Raw genomic sequence first — 18489 nt, 5'->3', positions numbered from 1 at the left:
GGCGAGCCGTGGACGGAGGCGAAATACAGGAACGGTTGAGCTGGGTGTGGAGGCAACGACAAATTCGGTGCAGTCGCTCTGCGTACGTTGGCCGGCTTGGCAAAGGGCCACGTGTGAAGATTGAGGCGAGATAGTTAGGGAGAATCGACGGTGGGGAGAAGAAGGCGAGCCTTAGAGAGGGGAAGGTTAGGAGGTCCGGAGCGTTAGTTATGGCGACTATGTTGCTGAGTCAACCAACGATAGGCTTGCTAGTCAGCCCAACGCCCTCCGATGAGTTCTGAGCAACATCGGCTGGAGTTTGGCGGACGAAAGAGCTTGTGACGGCGAAGGCGGGGTAAATAGACGCTGACTGCAGGCGCTTGCGGCCATGCCCGATCTTGGACCCAAACCTGGTGCGATGAGGCGAAACAACGATGTTTGAGCGCTGCGCAGTCGACAAAGGCTCTACGCTTTATGTTTATGTGCGCCTCAGGAGGGTCACGCTAGCCGTAACGGTGGTGATGGTTAGGGTGAGTTCTGGCTGCAGTGGGGTGAGTGGGTTTTAGAACGTGGAGCTTCCGCGCCACGGTAGGGTGCTGACGTTCTTCCAGGCCAACCAAACATTTGTGAGGGGATTGACACAACCCACATCACAACCACTCCATTGGATTGCTCTACCCTTAAATCGCCCTGCACTGTAACTTTCGTCCGCAGAAACCGAAACGTTTCACACAAGCACGTGTTAGTCTCCCTTTGAGGCTCAGACCCTCCAACGACACAAACCTCCACCGGCATTCAAGTCCTTTTATACCAGCGCCCATTCCGAACGATATCCACAACCCAAACAATACAATAGAGGCTCTTTATATGTTCCCTAAATGACCACCTTACCGCCTAGCAAGCGAACTTGTTCAAGCTCCCCCATAAAAGGAGAAGGGCATCAGCGGAGCGAGCGCACCGCCGCGTTCTTGTCCGAGACTATGGGAGGCCTATATACATGGCGAGTTCCAGGGCTAGCCTTCTGGCTGCGCTAGAGGGCTGCATCGCAGGATAGGAGTCGCTGTATACGCGGGCCGGCATGCTACAATGCGATATCTCGCCGAACAACCTTATGGTGAACGAGGACGAGGACAACCCTTCCTGGCACGCCTTCTTGATCGACCTAGACCTTGCTACAGTCACAGGACAAAAGTCTGTTCGCCAAGGAGGCTAGCGTCCCCATCACCACTGAAGCCCTCAACTTCAAAGCACCACAACATCACGTCGGATAGACCAAATTAGACAATTTTTAGTGCAAGTTAATCGCAATACACTTAATATTTAGTCCGGTAACGTCCATCTCTACGTAACGGAAACCTCGCCGTGGCGGAACGCCGGCAGCACTTTCTATTAACGTACCACGCGTTTGACAAAAAAAAGCCGACTCACCGATGCCCCACACCATCACGATTAGTACTGCAACACCACCAAAACAACATGTAATATCACATATTTGGGCTCAAATCGAAGCGTGAAGCTATTTAGTCGTATGGAAAACTTATATATCTAAGTTTTTTTGGGGGGTTGTAGCTCAAAAGGAGCGTTCAGGCTTTGTTTTCACTCATTTTTCTTCAGTACCTAGTCATTCTACCCTCCATATCAATACAAGCTTGCAGTCTTTCGGGCATCTGATTGACGCGATCATTAATGAAGCCTTGTGATACATTTCCCCACCCTTTACAAGCTAATTCTCTCGTCTTAAACTTATCCTAATGGGGAAACTTCTTGAGATGTTGCTTCATCACTTGCTAGCAGTTTTCTATAGGTGAAAGATCAGGACTGTTGGGTGAGTTGAAGTAGTAATCAAGCTAGTTATCCCGTTTCTAGCGAGCTACGAGGTTTAACTAGCTGCCTCCGCCGTGGCCGCTGTCGTTGTCTTCTTCCAGAATGAATGGGGGGTCAGTTTGGAGCTATTTCTTCACCACTAGCTTGAGGATTTAGTCCCTGTAAGCACTCAAGGAGAGCTTGCTATTGCGGTTACCGGCGACCTTGTAAAAGGTGAGGTTTGACTTGAAGTTGTAGCCAACAGCTCCCTAGATGTGGGAGGTTTCCCAATCTTTCTCCTCATCCTGATTGAGCTGTTCTTGAATATAATCGCCACAATAACGCTCCCTAGGCTTCTGAACAATGCGAAGCTTGCCTTGGGGACCTACACGGCAGTGTACTTTATCTGAAAAGCGTACGTTATGCTAATCCTGAGGTTCTGGCTTGAGTGCAAGGAGCGTTTCGGCATGCTTCACCCGTATCTTTGCACAACGTTGAGATACCCATCCCTTTGTACAAGCAATACATTTTGAATACTCAAGAGAGCCAAGAGCACGTTGTAGTGTTCTCCCAGAGACTCCAAAGTCTAGTTCTTGAGCCAATTGTGGCCAAGTAAGTACTCTTGCATCCCATCCAACATCTTGGAGGAATCTGTCAGCTTGCCGGACTTGTGAAGGGCTCAAAAGAGCTTTCCTGCCTCTTCTTTCTGGTGAAATTTGACGATTGTGATGCCTCCGGCTGCTCTCATCGCTTTTGTCGCTCAATATTGCCCATCCCTGTTGCTTGTTGACGCCATAGAAGCGGAACAAGTCGCTGTGCAAGTATGTGATGCCCTTGGCGTCCATGAACTCCGCAGCACCCTTGATCTTCGCCTTTTTAGGGGTCTCAATCTCGCGATTTGTGCTTTTGGGCATGGCGAAAAAGATGCGCGCAAAAAGATTTGGGGGTTTCTAGGGTGGTGGTGGAGGTATTGAGTTGGGATGACAGCTGGTTAGCATTTGGCGGTGTTGTTGTGGGGTGCGCGGCTCGGTGAGTCGGCTTTTTTTTGTCAACCGCGTGCGTACCTCACGGGTCAGTGGCTCACACTGCCAAGACCCCACCAAAATATCCTGTTGTTGGTAGTATACACGCGATGAGCCAACCCTACAATAGCTTACTAGCTTTAAAAGAGGCTAGATTACAGCTTGCGCTTCAGGCTATTGAACGCGACGCGACTCTTTCCCAGCGACGCGCGGCAGCTTATTTTAACGTTCCTCAAAGAACGCTTAGCAACCGCCATGCTGGCAAGCAACCTCAACGCGGTAGTATGCCCAAATCAATGAAGCTCAGCTCCGAAAGTTATACAACGCTGCGGTGCCGGATAAGTCAAAAGTTGAAGCTAAGCAGCTCAAGGCTTCATTCTATTCTCTACAGACGCAAAACGAACTCCTCCACCTCGAAAACGACAACCTGACGCACGCGCTTGCAGGCAAAGAGAAGCCTAAGAAGAAGCGATATAAGCTAGACCTTCAACAGCGCAAAGAGTATCATGGTGGTGCTGTTTTCTAGTCTCCAAGAAAGCTCCGCGAAGCCCCCGCGCACGAGAAGGTGAAACAGGACGAAGCTGAGCAGCAACGATTCCAGAAAACTCTCGATAGAGAGCTGAAGGCGGCGGCAAGCTTATACAAGAAGAAGCAAGCTGAGGCTGCAAAGGTGGCTCGACAACAAGCCGCTGAGCAGCGGGCGAAGGAGAAGAAAGCGCGGGCTGAGGAACTAGCTGCCGCCCGGGCGCTCAAAAAGCTGCAACGCGAAGCTGCAACCTTACAAAAATCTCGCGATACACCAAACAAGAGCAAGCGAAAAGCCTCACAAAGCGCTGGTAAGAAAAATCTAAAGCGTTGTCGTGTTGTGGGTGCTGCAAGTCAAGCTGGTGGTGCACCTGAGCCGCCGCCTCCTCCACCTAGAAAGACCCGAACACGGTCAATACGGCCACCTAAAAAATATTCTGAATAGCTAGAAAGTTTCGCATACATCTATAGAACAACACACTAAGAAATCTCGCGATAATAGCTTTTGTGTGTGGCTCAATAGCTTCATTTCTTCATGTTGCCAAAATGTGGCATGTGGCTCGAGTCCCGAACTGGCTCGAGTCGCGCACGGGCACTGTACGAACGCACAGACAGTAGTCCAGAAAATCTAACACACTAATTACAGTAGTCCACGGGCAAAGGAACATGGAACTCTAAGTTGGTGCTCAATTGAGGACCTTGAGAAGCGTGAAAGGGGCCAGAAACCGGAAAGGAGCCGAAAACGGACTCCAGGCTGCAGAGCGCTACGGTGACGTGCAAAAGAACCTGGAAACAGGAGCAAAGCACTCGACCACGGGAAACGCAAACCCGGATCCATCTGGCGTACTGTATGTATTGTAGCATCTGGATCCCGATTTTGGTTCACACAGACTAGCTTAAATGAATCGGCTAGCCGGGTCTCTAAGGAAGCAGCATAATCATGACCTCCCAGCAGCAATTACAGCCACTACAGTGTCTATGCGCGTAATGCCTAGGTTCGCGTAATGCCTGCCCCTAACACTATAACACTATAACTTTAGCGCGATATAACTCTACTAATAATTTTTTATTTTCTGTAAGTAGGGGGGTATTATTAAAATATAACTTTAAAAAAGTAAAAAGTAGCTATCCCTCTACTTATTAGTTATAAAAGTTAATAAAAACAATAAAGTAAGAATATAGTTTAAACGCTAGACTAATTAGTATTTTAGGGTAGTAAAGCTCTAATATTTATATATAAAAACTAAAGTTAAAAAGATTTACTTAAGGTAACTAAAAAGATACCTATAAAATCTTAGTAGGCCTAATAGGGATTATTAGCTATTATTAACTAGTAATATAATTATAATATATTATAAAGAGGAGGATATAGTATATTTACTATAACTAAGAAGGGTTATATAAAAACCTAGCTACTTCTAACCTTTATACCAATACTAACTTTAAGTATCCTACTATATATAATTAAATTATATATAATTAAATTATACTATATATTAATACTATATATCCCTAAAAGTAACTTATTATAGCTATCTAGCTAGGCTAGTATACTCTCTCTAGTAAAGAGCCCCTTAACTTATTAAATATAAATAATATAAGACTTCTTTAAATAATAAACGTACTAGTAAAAGATATAAGTATAATACTATTAAAAGATACTATAATAAATTATAGTAGAGGTATATTTCCTAAATACCTATTTTTACTATATATAGCTTTATATAGTTTAATAATAAATAGGTTATAACTAAAGCCCTAAACTTAATGTAGTTCTAGAGAGTTATAGTAATATTAGGGAGAAGAGGAGTTAAAGTAGAAGAGGAGTTAAAGTAGAAGAGGAGTTAAAGTAGAAGAGGAGTTTTTTAGCTAATAACTATAGTTTATAGCTTACCTCTAAGCTTATATTTATAGTACTTAAGGCTATAGAAATATTTAAGTAACTACTAGCTCTTTAAATTTCTACTTCTTAACTTCTACTTTAACACTCTATCCTAAAGCTTACTACTAAAGAGAAATACCTTCTTTAATACTATACGCCTTATAATATATAATTATATTATAGGTGTTAAATAGCTATTCCTAAGATTATAGATAGTACTTAATATTAATACTAACGTAGACGTAAAGTACTAGTATACTAAGGATTAAATTAACTTAAACTATAATAATCTTAAGCCTTATCGTATCTTAAGCCCTTTTCTAGATACTTACCTCTCCTCTCTTAACTTATTAGATAATACTACTAAGGATTAATATAAAATTCTCTTCTATATAGATAGCCTATTTACTATAACTCTTATTTACTTAGGTAGTATTACTTTATTAGCTAGTACTAAGATAAATATAGAAGTAAGGTTATCTATTACTATAGAGTAGAATATTTATATTAAGAAGCTAAGAAATATAATAGTAGCTAGAGGTATACTTATAATAGAGTAAAAGGTATATATTAAGATAGTTATAAGGGAACAGCTTTAGACTACTAGACTATACACCTCTTAAAAGAGTAGTAATAACTAAGTAGTTATTTCTTATCTAGAATAGTATATATAGTATATAATACTTCTTCCTTACTAGTCTCTTTACTAGGTAAAAGTAAGTCCTTATACTACCCCTCCTCTTTAGAATAGAAAGTTCTAGTCCTCTAGAATATAAAGTAACTTAGTTCTTTCTAACTAGTTCTTTCTTATTCTAAAGTATCCTAGATATATATACTAAACCCTAAGTAAGCTTACCTTTTATCTTCTCTATACTATTCTAGACTACTAGTCTCTAGATAGACCTAGTCTAAGTAATAAGTATAAAGGGCTACTAGGCTTCTTAGTAAATTAAACCTTTAACCCTTAGGTTTACTTAGTTATTTTATAAGGGAATAGCTCTAGACTACTAGACTATATACCTCTAAAAAGAGTAGTAATAACTAAGTAGTTATTTCTTATCTAGAATAGTATATATAGTATATAATACTTCTTCCTTACTAGTCTCTCTACTAGGTAAAAGTAAGTCCTTATAAAAAGGTAGTTATAAGTAAGGACTATAATAGATAGCTATAGTAGGTCCTTAGCTAGCTTATCCCTATCTTATAATTATATAAAGTAGGTATAGCTAATAATTACGCGTATAAGGTAAGTATTAATAAGGTAGTAGATAATTAATTTAATAATAATAATAATAATATAGGAGGCTTAGGATATAGCGTAATAGGACCTATTAGGTGCGTAGCGGCTATAGAAGAGTTTAGGTAATAGTACTACTAATATATAAGCTTTATAGCCGCTTAAAGGGAATTATAATTATAACTATAACTATAACTATAACTATAACTATAACTATAACTATAATAATAGTAGTACTTATAATCTTAAAATATAATTACTATAATATAATAGAGTTTAATCTCTAGGTAGTATTAGTAGTATTTATAATAGTAGGGATATTAAGGTAGTATAGCTAAGTATAATATAAGTAAAGTAGATAGAGAGGTATTATAAGTAAAAAGAGACTTCTAAATATATTAGGATAGTTTAGGCTTAGTTTTAAAATTTCTTAATAATATAATATAAGATTATACTATAGGCCCTATCCCTAAGGCCTAGGGGGGATAATATAAGCCTTATATATACTTAGAAGCTAAATTTAGTAGTTAATAAAGAGCTAGAAGAGTAAATACCTCTAATACTCTAAATCTTTAGTAATAGTAAATCTATTAGCTAGTACTTTATTAAGAGGTCTAGAGTTAGTAATATTATTATAAAAGTAACCTATAAGTAAACTAGAATATAGTATCTAAAAAGTGTTATAAAGTATAAGGAGATTATTTATACTAATACCTACTACCTTATTAATCTCTTTATATTTAGCTACCTTACTTACTTAACCTTTAGTAAGTAGAGTAAAGAGACTAAGAGATAGCTATATTACTAAACTATTAATATTAAAAGAGTATTTAAAGACTAGTATTAAGGGAAACATATATTCGTATATAGTGCGACTCGATCGTATGCGGTGCGACTTATTCGTATATAGTAGCATACTTAAAGTAAGTTAGTATTAGTATAAAGGTTAGAAGTAGCTAGGCTTTTATAGAAATGTACGAAATTCTAGGTAAGCTTAATTGTAGTAAAGATACTATGTCTTCCTCCCTTTATAATACATTATAATTGTATCGCTAGCTAATGCTAGCGATCCCTATTAGGCCTACTAAGGTTTAATAGGTGTCTTTTTAGTTGCCTTTAGTAAATTTTTTTAACTTTAGTTTTCGCGTATAGACGTTAGAGCTTTACTACTCTAAAACACTAATTAGTCTAGCGTTTAAATCGCGTTGTTACTTTATCTTTTTTTTTATTAACTTTTGTAACTGATAAGTAGAGGGATAGCTGCTTTTTACTTTTTTGAAGTTTTATTTTAATGATACCCCTCCACTTACAGAAAATAAAAAATTAAAGACTAGTATCTTAGGCTTAAAGAGAAGGAATTTAAAAAGATATTATAAGAATAAGAGAATAAGGCGTAAGCTATACTACTATTAATATTCTTCTAACTAAAGCTAATTATTAAGTAGTAGTAGTAGTAGCTATACTATAAGTAGTTAGCTTTAGCCTTTATAGTACGTTTAGAGACTTTTTTAAGATAAAGTACTAACTAAGTAACTATAGGCTTATACTTATATTTAGTATAGCTAGTATATATATAGTATATTATAAACGCTAAATACTAAAGATATATAATAGTATTATATACCTACTAGAGATAAGATAATTTATAGTAACCTTCTAACTTATACGCTATCCCCTACTATCCTCTACTATCCTTTACTATATCTACCCTTTATAACTACTACTACTACTTCTACTACTACTACCTCTACTACTACTACCTCTACTACTACTACCTCTACTACTACTACTTCTACTACTACTACCTTTACTACTACTACCTCTACCCCTTCTTAAGAATAATTAACTAGTTATTTATAGTATAGCTATTACTATCTAATAATTAGCTTTAGTTAGAGGAATATTAGTACTAGTACTATCTATACCTTATTCTCTTATCCTTATAGTATCTTTTTAAACTCCCTCTTCTTAAGCCTAAGATATTACTCTTCTAATACCTTTTTAATATCCTTTATCTACTAGTATAGCTAGTTCTTAGTTTCTTAACTAAAAGTACCTTATTTAGGAATAATAAGGTAGCTAAATATAAGGAGCTTATAGCTATAGTAGCTATCTATATAAGCTATATATACTAGCTCCTTTACCTTCCTCCCTATCTATATCCTCCTCTACCTAATAGCTACCTCTATAATAATATTATTAATACTAGAGATATTAACCTAAGAGGCCTTTCTATTCTAGAATAGGAAGTAGAACTTAGGTAATTACTTATCTAACTTATTAAGGACTGCTCTAGGTAACTCCTAAGTATATATAGGGTAGGTATATTATATACTTATAGATATATTAATTAGTACTTATCTAGCTAGGGTTTTTAGGCTAGGCTAGAAGACCTCTTAGATAAGGATAAAGAGGAAATATATATATTTATATATAGTATAATTTAATTATATATAGTAGGATACTTAAAGTAAGTTAGTATTAGTATAAAGGTTAGAAGTAGCTAGGTTTTTATATAACCCTCTCTTAGTTATAGTAAATATACTATATCCTCTCTCCTTTTTATAATATATTATAATTATATTACTAGTTAATAATAGCTAGTAATCCCTATTAGGCCTACTAAGGTTTAATAGGTATCTTTTTAGTTACCTTTAGTAAATTTTTTTAACTTTAGTTTTTATATATAGATATTAGGGCTTTACTATAATAAAACGCTAATTAGTCTAGTATTTAAATTATATTATTACTTTATCTTTTTTATTAGGTTTTATAACTAATAAGTAAAAGGATAGCTACTTTTTACTTTTTTAAAGTTTTATTTTAATAATACCCCCCTACTTATAGAAAATAAAAAATTATACTATAAGTAGCTAGTTAGTAATTCTTAAGACTATATAGCTATTAGATACTTATAATATACCTATTATAGTAATTTAATTTTCTAGTATATATAAGGGTAGTAGTAGTAGTAAAGGGTAGAAATAGTAAAGGATAGTAAAGGATAGTAGAGGATAGTAGGAGATAGCGTATAAGTTAGAAGGCTATATCTTATCTTTAGTAAGTATATAATAGTATTATATATCTTTAGTATCTAGTATTTATAATATACTATATATATACTAGCTATACTAAATATAGGATTATATAAGCCTATAGTTACTTAATTAATACTTTATCTTAAAAAAGTCTCTAAATATATTATAATAATAAAAAAAAAATCTATAAAGGCTAAAGCTAATAGCTTAGTAGTATAGCTATCTCTTAGTCTTTTTACTTTACTTACTAAAGGTTAGGTAAGTAAAGTAGTTAAATATAAAGAGATTAATAAAGTAGTAAGTATTAGTAAAGATAATCTCCTTATACTTTATAACCCTCTTTAAATACTATATTCTAGTTTACTTATAAGTTACCTTTATAATAATATTACTAACCTTAGACCTCTTAATAAAGTACTAACTAATAGATTTACTATAACTAAAGATTTAGAGTATTAGAGGTATTTACTCCTCTAGCTCTTTATTAACTACTAGATTTAGCTTCTAAGTATATATAAGGCTTATATTATTTATATTTAATAAGTTAAGGGGCTCTTTACTAGAGAGAGTATACTAGCCTAGCTAGATAGCTATAATAAGTTACTTTTAGGGATATATAGTATTAATATATAGTATAATTTAATTATATATAATTTAATTATATATAGTAGGATACTTAAAGTTAGTATTAGTATAAAGGTTAGAAGTAGCTAGGTTTTTATATAACCCTTCTTAGTTATAGTAAATATACTATATCCTCTCTCTCTTTTATAATATATTATAACTATATTACTAGTTAATAATAGCTAGTAATCCCTATTAGGCCTACTAAGATTTAATAAGTATCTTTTTAGTTACCTTTAGTAAATCTTTTTAACTTTAGTTTTTATATATAGATATTAGAGCTTTACTACCCTAAAATACTAATTAGTCTAGCGTTTAAACTATATTATTACTTTATCTTTTTTATTAACTTTTATAATTAATAAGTAGAGGGATAGCTACTTTTTACTTTTTTAAAGTTATATTTTAATAATACCCCCCTACTTATAGAAAGTAAAAATTATAACTAAATAACCTTCTACTTACCTAAGCTTAGATATTTTTAGTATACTTTATTACTACTAACCCTAAATAGAAACGTTTACTAGTATTTATCTTAAAGTTTTAGTACCTAGAGAGGTTGTGGAGTAACATCGCGGACTTAAGCGGAGCGAGCACAGTAGATAATAAAGCCCGATAGGTGCCTCATTTCCTATATTAGGTAGGTTTTTATCTACTTATTAGTATTTTAAGTCTAACTAAGAATATTATATAAATAGATAAAAAATAAGATATTACGTAACTTAGTGTAATATATAATAAATAGAGTCCTAGGTTTATAGTTATAGTATATTAGGGAAGTATATAGAAGGCTAGAAACACGGGCCGACAGCCTCCAGCGGTGGCTTCGCTTAGCCCCGCCGCTCATCTGCCGCCCACCCCTCCTGCAGGACCTGAGCTCTCGACCTCATTTCTCTTCGCATAAATCCCAGACGCCCAAACTGACGCAGTTGCTTTCGCCAACGAGATGCGTTTATTAAAAGGTTAGGAAATTATTTAACAACGACGTGCCTAAGGGCGCCCAATAATAACAGCTCAGAACAAGCGCTGAAGTAGGGCGGGTGTCCGCGCGATTTTGCAACTCTGAAACCGTGACTTGCTGACAATTCGTGCCGATGCGCAAACTCCATAGCGATTTTGGAGACAAAGAGCTATGTTGAGTCATATCATCTGCTAATTCGAGCATGATGATTATGAATGGAGTGCGAAAGATATAGCTTTTATATATAGGAAGGCTAAGCCTAGGACCCTATTAAGTAATATAAAGTTTATAATTTACTAAAAGAGTTTAGTATCTAAATCTAGACTAGATAAATACTTTAATATAAGTAAAAGTAAAAATTAATACTTTAAGCTATAAAAGGCTTTATTAACTCTAAAGACTTCTCTTATAAAGCCTTTTCTTTCTCTTTATTATATACGTAAGGAGCGTAACTAAGCTCATTCGACGCAGCATCGGTGTTGATGACACTCGCGATCTGGCAATCCTCAAGGTACTTTCCGCCTTGGCCTTCCAAAGCGTGGGCCGTAGCTGCCCAGACTGTCGTGGCCGCACCTTGCTGTGGGCTCTTGAGCGCCTTGCCAATGTTGGGGTCCTTGTCCCATGCCTCCATCGTGTCCTTGTCAATGTGTGTCATTAGGCCAGTGAAGATGAGACCGGGGTGGACCGACCATGCATTCACACCTTTGCTTGCGTATCGACGGCTAAGTTCGGTCGCACAGTAGATATTAGATATCTTACTCTAGCTATAGGTAGTCTAAGGGTAGTACTCTCCTACTAGGTTAAGGTTATCTAAGTGGATGCCGCCCATGCGATGGCCAGTGGATGCAAGAACGACGACCCGCGACTTGAACTCCGGGGTAGCCGACTTGACCAGAGTGGGAAGAAGAAGTTGGATCAACAAGAAGTGGGCGAGATGGTTTGTGCCGAATTGTGTTTCGAAGCCATCTGCCGTGCGTCCTTCTGGGCATGCCATGATACCTGCGTTGGCAATGAGGATGTTGAGACGATCATGCTGTGCCAGGAATGTATCGGCGCACTTCCGTACGCTGGCAAGAGAGTTGAGATCGAGCTCTAGGAGGTGGACGCGCTCGCTTTCCACCAGGCTTCCGAGTGCGGTCTTTGCTTTTTTGAGGTCTCGGGCAGTGAGAAAGAGAGTAGCACCGGTCTCGAACAATGATTTGGCGGTCTCGATACCGAGACCAGAAGAGCAGCCAGTGATGAGGACTGTCTTGTCGGACCATTTGCCTTGGAGCTGTTCGTCCTTGACGATCTGATCGGCGGTGGGACGTTGATCGCCAGCGCCGTTGGGGGATTGATGAGCGGATGCATATCGGGTAGTCATGTTGACGGTGATTATTGGAGGGTTGGCAGTGGTTTGAATGCTTAGAATCTGAATGTAGAAGTTGTGGTGCTTGATGGGATATGCAACGGGTAGGAGCTACTAAACTTATATTTCTTTAGCCTTTACTACTTAGTGCGCTTCTTATCTATAAACTATAATTCCTTATCCTAAATCTTACCCTATATCTAACTAAACTCTAGATTTTATAAAGAGCTTAGAAATACTATCCCCTAGGGCCTTATATTATATATAGTTTAAAAGAAGGTCTACCTTACTAATTTCACTACTCTTCTACTTATATTAATATATAATTCTTAACCTAGTCTTATTAAGGAAACTTCTTTTACCTTGGCGCGTCGGAAACGCTACGCTACACTAGTTGTGGTACTAGGAGGGCGGAGTGGGAGTGAAAGCAGTCGGCCCTACTTCTCACCAGCGACGCATATTACAGTACAGTGTCTATGCGCGGGTCGAGCCAGTTCGCGGGTTAAGCTACCCTACTAATATTAGATAATTATAAATATAAGGATATATAGCTAGACTAAATAGCTATTATTATAAGGTTTTTTAGAGTATTATATAAGGGGTAGTTATAAGTAATAGTATTTACTTTATACTATAAGAGAATAGTAGGGGATAGCTCTATATTCTAATAGTATACTAAAGAAAGTAATAATAATAATTCTTACTAGTCTTCTTACGCGTAAAGTATAAGTAAAGAGTAAGTTCCTTATTTATAGAGATAATAAGAGAAGTAATTATATTAGGACCTTAGTGCCCTTCTAGCTAAGATATATCCTATATATTATATATTAATATATTAAAGCCTCTAAAGCCTTTAACGAAGGTGTATACTTTATAGCCTAGGAGGCTTTATAGCCTACCTATACTAAGACCCTATTATATAGGGGTTTACTATACTTCTCTAGGCTTAGTCTGTACTAAGGTAAGGTAGACTAAAGTAGTAGTCTATAAGGTATTATATAGAATAATTAAGTAGAAAAGAGTTATCGTTATTAACTAAGAGGTAATAATACTAATTCTATAAATAATAGAATAACTAGTTAATAATCTATATAAGAGATAAACTATTTAAGTTAACTATAATAAGTATAATAATAAAATCTATCTATCCTATATACTTATTACCTTAGGTCCTATCCTCCTTACCCTCTCTTCTAAGAGGGAGGCCTAGGAGGGCCGTAGCCTCCTAATCCTTACTAGCCTCCTAGAGGCTAGGTCTTAGCGGGATACTATTCCTTTTACGTAATCTAGGCCCCGCCTTAGATCTACTTTTGTCTATTATGTCTGCCTAATAGTCTTCCTTTATGCAACCTATATAAGAGGGAAGCAACTCCTTGTTACCTTATAACACGAACTAGCTTGACCCGCGCACAGACACTGTACTGTAGGTACTATACAATTATCTCGCTCCGCTAATTCCGCAACCTCATCGCAACTATTACGACATCGTCAATTAAGCCGGGACAGCGCGGATCGTGTCGCTAGCTCCTTCGATCTTTGTCCTGTTATCTTCGCAACAGGTTCACTGCCTGCTACTTCTCAACTCTGTTGTTTTCCTGAATTAGCGAGCAGCATGACGGTCAACTGAAAAGGACAGCCTTTGTAGACAACACCGCCTATTCCGACGGCTGTTTAATGTCTTGCCCCCGAGATAACCTTTCAATCGCCACTGTCACCACCGTTTCTCTACCACCAAATCAAATTGGAAAGCAGAAATACCCAACACGACTGCTCAGGAGAAGACGGTCGAAATCCAGTACATTTAGACAAAATTCTAGGTTTGGCTTTTCGAAGATTTCATCAATCACAATCACAATCGATACCCAGCCCACACGCACCGCGAACGTATTCATATAGTCTAAACGCGGCTATTAAATTCTACAAAAGGCAACAAAATTACAGGCAAACATTTTATACATAGGTGTAACAGAATGGCGCGCCACCCATAGTGCTTGAGGCATCTTCAATGGTGATTGGCCCAGGATACGCGAATCCCATGTCCAAAGTATCCTTGAGAGTTGCGGGGGGCGAGCTGAGATCTGAAATGTAGGTAGGACCATACAAAGCAGTGATACGCTCACTCGGCTTCAGGTTCTGCCAAGTCCAATAGAGTCGGTCAATGGACGCATGGTGGAAGAAGAAGAACGGGTCACCAGGAGAGGCCGAGAAATCACCTGCCGGATCGCCGCCGATGATGAAGTGACCAGCCGTGTGCACGCCCATGAAATTGTTCTTGAAGGTGTCTGGAGGGGGACCACCTTGCAGAGTTTCCCAGAACGATTGATAACTGTCGCTCTTGAGCAGAGATACCACGTCATCATCCTTCAACCACCCTTCGCCGGTGAAGCTGGTAATGTCGCGCATAAGACAACGAGGGTTGTAGCCTAGGCCAAAAACAGCATCGAAATCCGTGTTGGGGTTTGGTCGAACGCACTCCGATGCGGGAAACAATGGGCCAATATTGACGGACCAGTCCTTGAAAGGTCCAGAGGTTACGCAGCCACCGCCTGGACCATGTGGAATCTTTATTTTCACATCGCTGTTTGACGGAATCCCAGTAAAGGTCTGATTGCTGCAGCCCTTAGCACCCTGACCGGATAATGATGTGTCAGACCCATCAAGCAGAGGCGACTTCGTAGGATCTTTGTACCACCTGGAGTAGCTGTAGTAGGGTTGGGTGCCCTTGTAACCGCACTCGTTGCGTAGGGTCTGTTCGTACGCCCAAGTGAAGTATCGGTGCCAGGTAAGGAAATTCCCTGTGACGCTAAATGTTGTATGCGATGTCAGTGCATGCCTCATATGCAATTCGCGAAGGGGATATTCTACTGGATATTGAAGGTTTGCTGGATGTGGGTAGCAACAAAATCGTCATAGCGATTCCTACAACCAGGGCATGTCTCCTTTGGTGTCTTGGACGGCAGCTTCGCTAGACACTGGACTGCGCTGATGTATGCCTTCTTCTCAGTCTTGGAGAAGGTAGACCTTTAGCACTGTCAGCATGGAGATCGAGAAGCGTTACGGCACTGGAGACATACCATTCCTGCCGGACTTGAATGTTGGTGGGGTTGCATTTCTTGTACTGCGCCGGCTGTTGAACAGCTTGATAGAGTTGCTGATTGATTGCAGCACCACCGGCCATCAGGTCCTGCTTAATGCTACCTAGGCCAGCGAGAATGTCATCAACGCGATCGAAACTTCTCTTCTCGAACTGCTTGCCCTCGTACGGGAGCGCATTCCCTAAAGCCAAAGGCAGTAGCAACGCCGCTTGAAAGGAGCCCCGCATGTCGTCTGGTCTGAGGACGATGGGATATATCAAACCAGATACATGAAAGCACGCCGGATTGAATGACGGGACGACGAAATTTTCAGTCACTGTAAAAGAGACGAGGGACGAGTAGCTTGCCGGCTGTGCTAGAGGTGCGCCTTGAATCTCTTCTTATAGGTTACCAGATGAGATGAGAATGTCGGTCGGACTGATAATTCCAGGGAATTTACCTAAGTGAGCTTCGGAACACTGCCATTTGGGGTCACTATTGCCGGCGTATGGAGGGGCCTTACCTGTCGTTGCCTCGTATGCATGGTACAAGAATTCAGAGAGGCATAGCGTAGCGTTCACCTAGAAGAATCCCATGTTCTCGAGCTCGTGTGGCGTAGCTAGAACCGCAATCTTCTGCCGTGTACATGCAATTTAAATGCTTCTAGGCGTACGCGATGGTTCGATACCCATATTCTACGAACCCTGAAATACCGTGTAGTCCGAGCGACGGGGCGTATGGATTAAATGGTACTGTCGGCGGCCGAATACCTGCATTGGTATATCAGCCGGCGTCCGCGCAGCTAGGATGCTGTACGCTTGACTACTACCCGCAGGATTCTATGGTTCCTCGGACCGGTCGCTAAGAATTGTTGCCGCGCCATTCCCGCTGATTGAGCCTCACGAACCTCTATATTTCTTCCAAAGACTAAGATGACGATGTGTCTGTGTACTAGACCTGTGTGTGCTACAGATGGTCGAGACTCCCGTGGAGAGAAAAATCGAGCGTTGCACGGCAGTTGCGCTGTGGAAATATGACCGCTGGAGAAAACCCTGAGCTTGGTTTGCAGACTGCGCCGCCTACCAGCAGGAAGGCACTATCGCCTACTCAGTGTGGCGTCTCGTAAGGATGCAATGTGCATAAGCGAGACTGATTTAGCCTATCCTGCACCCTACCAGCCGATGCGAGTCCCATCGCTTCGCAATCGTCACCGAAAAAAAACTGAATGCGGCAGAAGAACTAGTACGCTCAAGGGAAGAGTTGTTGATGATAACATATGCGAAATGGCTGGTTACTCTGATGGACGTCCAGACTCATGCGTGAGTTACAATCGAAGGAACCAAGCTACGCGTTCCGGATTTTCCACAATGCCTTCGCGCGGCTAGACTTCCACTGTAGGTTCATCTCGCATCCATACGTATAGAGACACTGGTTGCAAAACCACTTGATCTGGCTGGCCCAAACAAACATCAGACTTCTGAGCTTTTCTGTTGGTCTCATTGTTGATACACTCTACGACTTCCAACAAATCGATCAAGATGACTGTGAGACAAGTATCTGAACCGTAAACCAGGCTTAGAGGATGTACATATACCCGACTGCAAGGCTTGTTGTGTGGTTATAGCAATGATCGTTCATCACACGTACTCCAGCCCAACAGGAACACCAACATCCTCAGTATCGTTGTTCAACACCTTGAACACTGGTCCCCTTCCACTTCCACTCCCTCGCCACACGACCTCAACTAGCTTCCCAAATACCGTTCTTCCGGCACTACTAACGACGAACCGGACCTTCTGTTCCACCCCATTGCGATAAACAGCAAAGCTTGTGATAGCAAGAGTCTGTTTCTCGCCTGTGGAATCATTCTCAAAGAACAGGGGCGATTGGCTTGACGAGATGAGAGTGCCTGTCGGGATCGGAGTATTCAGAGAACCAGATGTGGAAAGCTGGGACAGATAACGGTCGAGATACTTAATAGCCGTTGGAGAATCACTCTGTCGACCGCCTTCAGTCCAGAATAGCGAGTCCTTTACGACACGGATTTGGCCTGGTGTCTGAATCCCACTGGCCAAAATTTGCTCTTCCCCAAGCCCACTTAGAGGTACACGCCGTATGCTTCCATCATCAACACCACGGACAGAGCTCCAGTACAGCCAACCCCTTTCTTCGTCTACTGCTATTCCCCCTGCGTAGGCGACGGCTGAGGGATAGGAAGGGATAGAATAGTCTAGACCTTGAGACACATTCCGCACTGCAGAGTCGTATGATCCATCGAAATTTGCTTTCTCGATTAAACCCGTAAACGAGTTGCCATAGTAGACCTTTTGTTCTTTTTCTGCAACCGCCATGCTCGCAGTTTGCCCATAGTGATCTTCTTCATCGTTCAGGATAATCACCGCATCGCCACCATCTACACTTGTCCGGACTGCGCCGTGACCTGTCGCCGAGAAGAGAAACGAAGTCGACGATGAGTATGCGAGTGCATATGCACCAATGGGCTCACTGACTTGGGTCGCATTCGAGTTGGCACTAAACTGTGCGAGAACAGTTGCGTTGGTACCGCGCGTGGTCAAGCTCCGGAGTGAGGTAAGCCATCGAGGGATGGGTGTGCTGCGGTGACCTACACCTGTGTCGAGGACGATGAGGAATTGTGGTTCTAGACCAGCAACGGCAGTGTAAGCCTGGAAGCAGGTAAGCAATGAAAGTAAGAAGATCATGATCTGCGTCCAGCTGGCTACTCAAGACGTTGGAACCTCACAGTGCGAATTGAACCATTTCATACCCATCCTCTCCTCCGTCCAAGCTCGTGTCTGCATTGTGATATATGATACGAGCATTCCTCTTGCAGTCTTGTTCATCACAGTAAACCAACGAAAGTACAGTGTGCATTAGCCTGCATTTCACATATATGCATTCAGAAACAAGTCTGAAATATGCCTGTCAGATGTAAGCGCTTAGGACTAGCGCACGTGGAGATGTAGTCTCATGCGTCG

The 18489-nt window shown here is 40.1% G+C and overlaps 3 protein-coding genes across 3 annotated transcripts; all 3 read right to left on the bottom strand.

The window, feature by feature from the left end:
- Window positions 1-11477: 11477 nt before the first annotated feature.
- On the bottom strand, window positions 11478-12434 carry ACET3X_000636 (uncharacterized protein; the record flags this gene model as incomplete). Its single annotated transcript, XM_069447953.1, has 2 exons — window positions 11478-11708; window positions 11868-12434. The coding sequence occupies 2 exons, from the start codon at window positions 12432-12434 to the stop codon at window positions 11478-11480; spliced, it is 798 nt and encodes a 265-aa protein (XP_069310878.1).
- Window positions 12435-14369: 1935 nt separating this feature from the next.
- Window positions 14370-15741, bottom strand: ACET3X_000635 (uncharacterized protein; the record flags this gene model as incomplete). The annotated part of the gene is made up of 3 exons (XM_069447952.1): window positions 14370-15222; window positions 15285-15440; window positions 15494-15741. The coding sequence occupies 3 exons, from the start codon at window positions 15739-15741 to the stop codon at window positions 14370-14372; spliced, it is 1257 nt and encodes a 418-aa protein (XP_069310877.1).
- Window positions 15742-17130: 1389 nt separating this feature from the next.
- Window positions 17131-18213, bottom strand: ACET3X_000634 (uncharacterized protein; the record flags this gene model as incomplete). The annotated part of the gene is made up of 1 exon (XM_069447951.1): window positions 17131-18213. The coding sequence occupies one exon, from the start codon at window positions 18211-18213 to the stop codon at window positions 17131-17133; it is 1083 nt and encodes a 360-aa protein (XP_069310876.1).
- Between the last annotated feature and the right edge of the window lie 276 nt (window positions 18214-18489).

The sequence above is a fragment of the Alternaria dauci genome, chromosome 1 (assembly GCF_042100115.1).
Source record: "Alternaria dauci strain A2016 chromosome 1, whole genome shotgun sequence".
In the NCBI taxonomy this organism is placed as follows: Eukaryota; Fungi; Ascomycota; class Dothideomycetes; order Pleosporales; family Pleosporaceae; genus Alternaria; species Alternaria dauci.
Note: the sequence above shows the minus strand (reverse complement) of the source record. Positions and strands in the feature narration are given on the sequence as shown.